The following is a 10,687-nucleotide window of genomic DNA, read 5'->3' on the forward strand; positions in this document are numbered from 1 at the left end:
ACCGCTTGGGCGTAGTCGATGGAACGCTGTATGGCCGGCATGAGTGCTTCGTTCCGCCGCTGAAGCGTAGCGGATGGTATGCTGTTGTGACTGGTGGGCTAGAGCGTGGCAGATGGAACGCTGTATGGTCGGCATGAGTGCTTCTTTACGCCGCTGAAGCGTAGCGGATGGTACGCTGTTGTGGGTTATGGTGGCCTAGGGCGTGGCAGATGGAACAATGTATGGCCGGCATGAGCCCTTTGTGCAGCTGATGTAGCGAAGCGGGTGGTACGCTGTTGTGGGTTATGGTGGCCTAGGGCGTGGCAGAGGGGAAAATGACTGGTGTTTTTTAAAGTGGGGTTTGCACCTCTGTGATTTTTTTTTTTTCACCTTTTGCTGTTGCTGTTTTAATGTACTATTTGTCAAATGCCTAACTTTATGTATTTTTATTTTTACAGATGTCAAACCGTATAGAATTTATCCGCGAGTTCCTTGAGATTTACCAGTCTTTTCCATGTCTTTGGAAGATAAAATCGCCAGACTATTCAAACAGGGAAAAGCGTAAGGCCGGATATTCTAAGCTGATAGAATTGTACAATCTCCATGCACCTGAAGAGCAAGCCACCGAAGCAGTAGTTAAGAAGAAAATTCAGGCGCTGCGCACGGTGTGGAGGACGGAGCTCAATAAGGTCCAAATCCGGGGCTTCAACTGAAGACGTGTACGTACCGAAGCTCTGGTATTTCGATTATCTTAATTTTCTGCGTGACCAAGAGGTGCCACGGTCATCAACGTGTTTGCGCTTGTTGGCACCTGTGGAACCTACCGTATCTGAAAACCCCGTCAAGCTGGACTTACAAGGGCAACAAGTAAGTACGTCTTTGCACCACTGGTTCACCAATGTGTCCTATAATTAGATATAATTTTTCAGATTTTCTACATCTGATTATACCATCAATTAGAAGTTTTAACATTTTTCTGAACAGATCATAACCCTGTTGCAGAAAAGTATTACATGGCGACCTTCATAACCCATACCATCTAAACTTATTGCTAATAGTATCGGTTTCAGCTACAGATAAGTATTCTTGCTGTAAGTATTCCGACCCAAAATTGGTAATCAGGTTGCCCTCCTAGTCAGAACTGTGGAGTGAACAGTTATAAATAAATGTTGAATGATAAATATTACTAATAAAATAATATATAGCAAAATTTCAGCATGTATACGAATATATATTTTTTATGCGGTTAGGGTGGTGTACATCGTTTTTCTTTTTTTTTTTTAATAACTTCTTATTTTATTTTCACCCTAGGAGGACAGTGCACAGGACAGTGGACAGGACAGTGCACAGGACAATGCACAGGACTGCTCCACGAGTCAAATAGTGGAGGCTGCACCTGCACGGAGTCAATGGAGGCAGGGATCAAGGAAGCGGAAAGCCACCTCAGATGTCTCCCATGAACTGTTGACCCTGTCCAAAAAGGCGTTGACAAAGAATGCCAGCCCTGCTTTGGAGGGTTTTGGACACTATATCGTTGATAAACTTTCTAAAATGGAAGAAAGGCAGCGAACTCTAACGGAGCGGCTTATTTTTGAGGCTGTTAGTAAGGGTTTGGATGGCAGTTTGGATGAAAACACACGGTTGGTTTCTTCCCGTCCAATCGAGCGGCCAGAGTCCGCATATTGTCCACCATATTGGCCACAAACACCAGTACGGCCCAATTTCCCCGTGTCCTACTTTGGCCCGTCACCCCAAAACTCATACCCGACAATGCCGTCTCACATTTCTTCGCCCATCAGGCACCTTCATGTTCGCAACGAAGATTCGGTGTATCACAATTTGTGATAGTTTTTTTTCTTAAGGATTTTTAAATTGTAATGTTGTTAATAATTGGTTCATAATAAAAACTTTTCATTTAACTTCACTCTCAACAGCTTGATTGGTGGGATATATAAATATTTTTAAATTAACAAACTTTTTTTAACTGTACAACACACAACCTAAAATGTACAGACTCTTGGTTTCTATTTTGGCCCCGCTTCCAACTGTTGGCACATGTCCCGAAGCTTCTGCAGCTCCCCCATTGCCACATACTGCTGCTCCTGAATCCGCGCCATAGTGTGGATAAGCCTTTCTATTCCGGCTTCCAGATCCTCATTGTTCACACTGACGTCAGCTGTGGGTCAAAAAACATAACATTAATAACACAGTAGTCTCCCGATGTGTCTTTGCTTCTGTGAAGGAAAAAAAAAAACTGTCAGCATATAAGGCAATACTGACTGCGGGGGGGGGGGGGGGGGGTTGGGGGTGAAGGAGGGTGTCTGCAACCAAATCAAAATCACTTTATTGTGGGAACCTACTAGGATGTTGAGGCACGGAGGGCACTTCGGGATCAGAGTCCGTGTCGAATGCCTCGTGCTGTCGGCCGCGGCGCTGTTTCTTTGCCTCTGTGAAGGTAAAAAAAAAAAAGGTTTGTCAGCATATATGGCAACACTGGCTGCCGGGGGAGGGGGGGGGGAAGAGGGGACCTGCAACCAAATCCAATCACATAATTGTGGGAACCTACTAGGATCTGTTGTCGTTGACCCGGAGGGCACTGGGACAGTTGACCCGGAGGGCACTGATACAGAAGAGGCTGTGTGGGATGCCTCGTGGCGGCGGCGCTGTGTCTTTGCCTCTGTGAAGGAAAAAAATAAATAAGGTCTGTCAGCATATATGGCAACACTGGCTGCCGGGGGAGGGGGGGGAAGAGGGGACCTGCAACCAAATCCAAATCACATAATTGTGGGAACCTACTAGGATCTGTTGTCGTTGACCCGGAGGGCACTGGGACAGTTGACCCGGAGGGCACTGATACAGAAGAGGCTGTGTGGGATGCCTCGTGGCGGCGGCGCTGTGTCTTTGCCTCTGTGAAGGAAAAAAAAAAAAAAGGTCTGTCAGCATATATGGCAACACTGGCTGCCGGGGGAGGGGGAGGGAAGAGGGGACCTGCAACCAAATCCAAATCACATAATTGTGGGAACCTACTAGGATCTGTTGTCATTGACCCGGAGGGCACTGGGACAGTTGACCCGGAGGGCACTGATACAGAAGAGGCTGTGTGGGATGCCTCGTGGCGGCGGCGCTGTCTCTTTGCCTCTGTGAAGGAAAAAAAAATAAGGTCTGTCAGCATATATGGCAACACTGGCTGCCGGGGGAGGGGGGGGGGAAGAGGGGACCTGCAACCAAATCCAAATCACATAATTGTGGGAACCTACTAGGATCTGTTGTCGTTGACCTGGAGGGCACTGGGACAGTTGACCCGGAGGGCACTGATACAGAAGAGGCTGTGTGGGATGCCTCGTGGCGGCGGCGCTGTCTCTTTGCCTCTGTGAAGGAAAAAAAAAAGTTCGGTCAGCAGATAGCTGTGCCACATAGTGCTCTTCACCGTTCATACTGCCCCATAGCTGTGACACATAGTGGCTCTGCAACGTTCAAACTGCCCTATAGCTGTGGCACATAGTGGCTCTGCAACGTTCAAACTGCCCCATAGCTATAACACATAGTGGCTCTGCAACGTTCAAACTGCCCCATAGCTGTGCCACATAGTGGCTCTGCAACGTTCAAACTGCCCCATAGCTGTGCCACATAGTGGCTCTGCAACGTTCAAACTGCCCCATAGCTCTGACACATAGTGGCTCTGCAACGCTCAAACTGCCCCATGGCTGGGCCACATAGTGGCTCTGCAACGTTCAAACTGCCCCATAGCTGTGCCACATAGTGGCTCTGCAACGTTCAAACTGCCCCATAGCTGTGCCACATAGTGGCTCTGCAACGTTCAAACTGCCCCATAGCTCTGACACATAGTGGCTCTGCAACGCTCAAACTGCCCCATAGCTGTGACACATAGTGGTTCTGCAACGTTAAAACTGCCCCATAGCTGTGACACATTGTGGCTCTGCAACGTTCATACTGGCCCAAAGCCCTATAAAAATCCATGCAGCGTACCCCCCATTCCCATGAATCACCCAATTAACCCTTCTGCGTGCCATACTTTTGGGTACCTGCGTACTGACCTCTGCGAATCTCCTGGCGAAGCTCCTGCAGGCGCTCTGGGCTTTTGGACTTGAGATCGCCCCATTTTTTAACAATCTGGGCCTTACTGCGAGTTATCCCAAACCGCTTCCTGAGGCCCTCAGACACCACACGGACAACTTCCTCCTTGTGCTGGTTGCTGTGCAGCACCAGCCCTGTGGTTTCGTACTGCATCCGATCCATTGTTCCAATAAGGAACTTGAGCTCTGGGATGCCCATAGGAGGATCACGGTGACTGGCAGCCATTATCAGGATGTCAGGGAACCAAAACAAGCTAGCGCAGGCACGCCGGAACGCTGTAACGTCATCACGCCGTCATAGACCACGAGCGTACATTACGTGCCGCTCCGGCGTTATATAACCATCCTTCGAACGGCATTTACTATGTGCGTTCCTTCCGTACCGCTCAGCCGTCACAAATGTGACCCTGTCCATAAACGGCAACGCTATTGCGATGCCGATCGCGCGGCAGGATGGCGGAGTCAAGCTCCTCCTCTGGGCGTTGCCGTTCAGGGTCATTCAATCTAAAATGGCGGCGAGATTGCGTTCTGCTCCTCTGGGGCAGACAGAGCTCCTTTTTTTTGTGAGCAAGATGGATGCCCTGGATTATGAGGGTCTGGAGAGCCGCCCTGCCCACCCAAACATCCACAAGCGGGAAGTGCTTGGCCGCATTAGCAGCATGATGAAGAGGAGGTTTGGCGTCCGCCGCAGTCAGCTTCAGCTGCGGAAAAAGTGGGCTGACCTCCGCTACAAAACGCCACAAATTTTTGCTGAGTTGCGTGCGGCGGCAAGGCGAGGCAAGTACTAGTATGGGGGGATTGGGAGATGCACGCTGTCAGGAGGGGGGGGGGATTGGGAGGGAGGCTTGCGCTCATGGTTGCCAACTTGACCTCAAATGAATTTAAAAACATGCCCCGTTTTTGTAAAATTTACTTATTGTCCAAGCAGAATATGCGATGTCCGTGAGAAAACTTGTCCGGTAAGGGGTTCCCTAATCTCAACCACCATCTTGAAATTATTAAGATGTCCGTAATTTTTAGTTTCTCAATTGACCAAAAATATTATCTGAGGAGGTTGGCCTACTGATGAAATAATACGTTTTCCAAAGACAGGCAGACCATTGAACACCAGAGCCCACAGACATGTCAGAGTATCGCACCCCTGTAAAGTGTGATCTCTATTTTATGTTTCAGTATATTGTTAGCTTTGATCTGCAGCACTCAACATTTGTGTGTAAACATTGCGATTCTTTACTTTAGGTGTAGAGAGACAGCGGCGGCAACTGATACCAGCCATTGCCACCAGTACCCCATCTTCTGACACCAGTGGGAGCCCACCGCCCGGGACATCACGTAAGTTAACAATCATTGATTGCATTTTTTTTAACAGCATATGGGACATAAGAGGGTAGCTGAAATATTTGAAGACATTACCGGCGCAGTAATGACCAGGCGGCCTACCACACCTCCACCATCTGTTGCGACCATGCACCCTCGCACCCCTGTGAAGTGTGATATAAATTTTCAGTTTCAGTATATTGTTAGCTTTGATCTGCAGCACTCTACATGTGTTTTTAAAGATTGCGTTTGTTTACTTTATGTGTAGAGAGACAGCGGCGGCAACGGATACCAGCCATAGCCAGCAGTACAACACCTTCCGCCACCAGTGGGAGCCCACAGCCCGGGACGTCACGTAAGTTAACAATCATTGATTGCAATTTTTTTACCTGCATACGTGACATAAGAGGGTAGCGGAAATATTTGAATACATTACAGACGCAGTAACGACCAGGCGGCCTACCACGCCTCCACCATCTTTAGAGAGCAGGCGGCCTCGCACCCCTACACCACCCTCAACACCTCCCTTCCGCCACTCCTCTTCCTCCCCCGGGTCGGCGGCATTCTCCCCAGAAGCTACCATACGTAAGTGACCAAAACAGCGAGCGCTTCCCAACGGCGTGTTCCATAGTTAACCAGATCTGTTATTATTTCCTTTTCGGTGCTGGAGCAGTGGCCAGATCTCTGGGATGGGAAAGAAGCAGCTCTGGTTCTGGCAATGAAGAACCGGCGTCCCTTCTCCGTAAGTATCAAGATAATACGAGTGGTTATCTGCGGGATGTCACAATAGACAACTAAAACTGTAAAATTTTATAAAATAAACATCGCCCTGTGGGGCCAGACCAAATTGGAATTTACAACACACTAAATTTGGTCCTGCCCCAGAGGTCGAGATGTATTTTCAGCGGAATCACCGTCAGTTCTCCAACCTCTTCTATCCACAGAACCGCCCACCGTGAGAGAGCTCATGGCGAGACAATTGCGCCTGGAGCGGACAGCAGCGCTCCTGCAGCAGACAGCAGCGCTCCTCCAGGCTCAAGTAGAGCAGCAGGGCGTGACGCTGCGACACCTGTTGGGCCGTGGAAGGAGATAATTTATTTATTTTTTTTTTGGTTATGTAATATTTTGTTGTTAAATAGTTAAATACCAAGAAATTGTTACAAAAAAACAAAAAATCTTCGCATTCTTTCTTTAATGTTTACCGAGCTATAAGGGTTAACAGCACCATTTTATAGGCATCTCATCTCATTTAAAGTAATTTAGAGAGGTTTATATGATTTAAAATACGATTCTGTGTGGGTAAACCATTGTTTGGGTGCATGCATGGCAGAGCTTGAAATGGAAGGAAGTCGCCATTTGACTTTGGAATGCAATCTAGACCGATCGCTATAACGTACTATCCCGTCAATGGGGATTATCGAGTCACAGGACACCTTGACGGCATAGGACGTCATATGAGTTGACCACTTTATCTAAACTGAACAACCAAGAATTACGGGAGTAATAAATACAATTTAATTTTATTACACAAAAGACAGTGACCTACTCGCCATATTAAATTGTGGACACGAAAGCATAACCTACATATTGTTGAGTAAACAGCAAAGCAAAAAGAAATATTTTTTTATACGGCGCGATCCTGCCAGGGTACAGCTCCAGAACCATTAAAGTACTGACAGTATTTTTCTCGACAGTCCCTTGCATCGTCTGCCTGTCTGCCAGATCCAAGTGCTTGAAGAGCTGTTAAATTATCAGGTTGTGTACGCCATTCCCCGGGCACAATATCTCCGGTTCTTGGGTCCACTGCATCAATAAACGAAGGAGGAGAATAGGAGCTCGTATCATGACGTCTCAGGAAATTATGGAGCACACAGCATGCCAAAACCACAAAGTCTATAGACGGCAGCTTCAAGTTGATAGCTGTGTGGAACACTCTAAACCGATTAGCCATAATCCCAAAGGCATTTTCAACCACACGACGGGCCCTCGACAACCGGTAATTATAGATTCAGCGCTCCGGTGTGAGTGTTCTCTGCGCAAATGGCTTCAGCAAATGTGGATGAAGAGGGAAAGCTTCATCAGCGATGAAAACAAAATTGAGGTTTGCTTTTGTGTCTTCATTTATTGGCAACTGCAGTTGATTGTTCCTCAAGCTTTCCCCAAATGAAGTGTGTTCAAAAACACCACCGTCGGAGACTCGACCATTCATGCCAACATCCACATCTACGAACTCATAGTTTGCATTGACAAGGGCCATGAGGATCACACTGAAATATCCTTTGTAGTTGAAAAAAAAGGATCCAGAGTTGGCTGGTTGCGTGATGCGCACATGCTTTCCATCTAATGCACCACCGCAGTTTGGAAACTGCCACAGCTGATCAAAATCGGAAGCAATCCTCTTCCAGTCCTCCGCCGTCTTGGGAAACTGCAAGATGAGAAGAAAACATGTACAAATTAGGTCAAATATATTGTTGTGCACATACACTCTCATGTGGACATCCTAGAGTGATTGACGCGCAGTTTTGATTAGTATAACAAAGTCAACAATCCTGAATATGCAGGCAGCCATTTTATCAGACGGCTTCACTGACTGAGAGGGGGTGCTAAACAATATATCGAAATAATATAACCTATTAAATTACGTTGGGAGCAGCAAATAAAAGAAGGGTGGCGCAGGATTGGAGCAGCACATGTCAGAATGGAGCCGCAAAATGGGAGCAGCACATGTCAGAATGGAGGCGCAGGATGGCGCAGGATCGCAGCAGCACATGTCAGAATGGGGGCGCAGGATGGGAGCAGCTCATGATAGGATGGAGAACAGATACCAATAGAAATGCGCGCCGCCAGGGCATAGAACGGGTTACATAGCTAGTATAATATAGCGACATAACACAGCAGCCCAAATAAAATAGTAGTACCTCCATATAATGCCTTAAGCTCAGCACAATGGCCTCGCATGTCTCCGGAATCACAACGCTGAGGAAAGGTCTGGAAACAGCTGCGGAAAACTGCAAATCCTGAAGAGACCTTCCTGTAGCCAGGAACCGCAGTGTCACCGCCAACCTTTCATCCACGGGCACGGCTGCACGCATCGGCGTATCACGCCTTTGTATGAGTGGCGTAACAGCAGACAGTATTATCTTGAAGGATTCCTCTGACATCCTAAGGTAGTTTCGGAAATCATGAGGGTTATTATCACGTAACTCTCTTATGAGACCCATGTGTGACAATGTGGATCTTTTCTGCAGCCAGCTCCGGGTCCACATGCGACGTTTTCGTTTAGGACGTCTCTCCTCTTGGAGACGTGCTGCCTCAGACAACAGGTCAGCAGCAACGACAGAACTCTCATCGGAAGTGAGCATACTTCCTAAAAAGAAAACAAACGTACAATAAATACACGTGCTTACAAAACAATGTTTTGACCATTGATCTAATAACTATATATGTTACTACTGGCATAAACGGGGCAGTCAACCATGCTACAGCTCGATCTGTAAAAGGATTAATTAATTGGGCCACGCTACAGCTGTGTACCTGAGGCTCTCTGGCCTACCCTACTCTCCATAAAGGAACAATCGACCACGCTCCAGCGTTTATCCCCGTTGAAGTGCAACATCTGCTACGCTGTAGCGTTATACATACCTCTTGCAGTAAAAGTCTGTAGTTATAGTAGTTATCAAAGTCCAGGGAATCCAGCGAATTTAGGAGTTCTGTTTCCAGCACGTGCTCCAGAGAGAAATGAATAGAGCGCTCGACAGCTCCGGTTTTATCCGCTGGGAACAATAGTCCTTTGTCTGTCGAATGAGCGCACAGTATTGTACTGCCCAATCAGCACACAGGAGGTGGAGAATTTAGCGCTCCTACGTAGCCAGCTCCTCCGCCCTTTACATCGTATACAATATCGTGCACACCTTTGTTACACCATGCGATCATGCCGCCACAGCGGGACACTAGACGACGAAAGAAAGTTTCAAACGATGTGCTACGACGTACGATTCACAGCGGGGTCCCTGATCGCAGGAGCGTGTCACACACTGCGATATCGTAACTATATCGCTCGAACGTCACGAATCGTGCCGTCGTAGCGATCAAAATTGCACTGTGTGACGGTACCCTAAGAGGAAAAACTTCCTTGTGGATCTTAGGCAGAGAATGGAAGATAGGGATTATAGGGTGTTCCACAAATAAATAGTCAGTTTTTTATCCAGTGCTCCTATAGCAAAACCCTCAGAAAGCAGATCTTTTAGTTTTTTTCTGGAATAATTCAGTGGGATCATGCTGTAGTCTCTTATATGTGTTGTTGTTATCCAGCATCAACATGTTCTGCTGTACATATAGATCTGCATTCAGTAGAACCACAGTTCCTCCCTTGTCAGCTCTTCTGACTATGAGATCCCGATTCCATTTGATCTCCCCCAAAGCTTTCCTTTCTGTTTTACTCAGATTGGGTCTGTTGTGGTTACATGAGGATTTCTTCTTAAGTTCTATCAGGCCCTCCTCTATGCATTCATGGAATGAATCCAAGATGTTAGGTCTTGAAATGACAGGATAAAAATAGGATTTTTTTTAGATTTATAACCAGAGTTTATATTTTTGATTGATTTTATAGATTACATTGATTATATAACTGTATTCTGAATATGTTTTAGTAAACAGCTAAAATGCCAAAAACTGGTGTCACTGTCCAAATACATTGCTCAAAATAATAAAGGGAACACTAAAATCCCACATCCTAGATATCACTGAATGAAATATTCCAGTTGTAAATCTTTATTCATTGCATAGTGGAATGTGTTGAGAACAATAAAACCTAAAATGATCAAAGTAAATCACAACTAATATCCTACAGAGGTCTGGAGTTGGAATGATGCTCAAAATCAAAGTGGAAAATGAAATTACAGGCTAATCCAACTTCAGTGGAAATACCTCAAGACAAGGAAATGATGCTCAATAGTGTGTGTGTCCTCCACGTGCCTGTATGACCTCCATACAATGCCTGGGCATGCTCCTGATGAGGCAAACTCCTCGACAGTCTGTGGTGCAATATGACATTGGTGGATGGTGTGAGACATGATGTCCCAGATGTGTTAAATCGGATTCAGGTCTGGGGATCGGGTGGGCCAGTCTATAGCTTCAATGCCTTTATCTTGCAGGAACTCCTGACACTCCAGCCACATGAGGTCTGGCTTTGTCCTGCATTATGAGGAACCCAAGGCCAACCGCACCAGCATATGGTCTCACAAGGGGTCTGAGGATTTCATTTCGCTACCTAATGGCAGTCAGGCTACCTCTGGTGA

The 10,687-nt window shown here is 46.8% G+C and overlaps 1 protein-coding gene across 1 annotated transcript; it reads right to left on the reverse strand.

The window, feature by feature from the left end:
- Positions 1 to 6,882: 6,882 nt before the first annotated feature.
- LOC138643594 (uncharacterized) lies at positions 6,883 to 8,686 on the reverse strand. Its single transcript, XM_069732466.1, has 2 exons — positions 8,309 to 8,686; positions 6,883 to 7,815 (listed from the first exon to the last, which is right to left on the reverse strand). Exons 1-2 carry the CDS (start codon positions 8,654 to 8,656, stop codon positions 7,399 to 7,401), a joined length of 765 nt encoding a protein of 254 aa, XP_069588567.1. The 5' UTR covers positions 8,657 to 8,686; the 3' UTR covers positions 6,883 to 7,398.
- Between the last annotated feature and the right edge of the window lie 2,001 nt (positions 8,687 to 10,687).

The sequence above is a fragment of the Ranitomeya imitator genome, chromosome 6, assembly GCF_032444005.1.
Source record: "Ranitomeya imitator isolate aRanImi1 chromosome 6, aRanImi1.pri, whole genome shotgun sequence".
Classification (NCBI taxonomy): Eukaryota; Metazoa; Chordata; class Amphibia; order Anura; family Dendrobatidae; genus Ranitomeya; species Ranitomeya imitator.

Coding starts and splice junctions, on each gene's coding strand:
- LOC138643594 (XM_069732466.1), bottom strand. CDS start 8,656: ATGTGGACCCGGAGCTGGCTGCAGAAAAGATCCACATTGTCACACATG. Junction 7,816..8,308: donor GCTTAAGGCATTATATGGAG/GTACTACTATTT, acceptor CTCATCTTGCAG/TTTCCCAAGACGGCGGAGGA.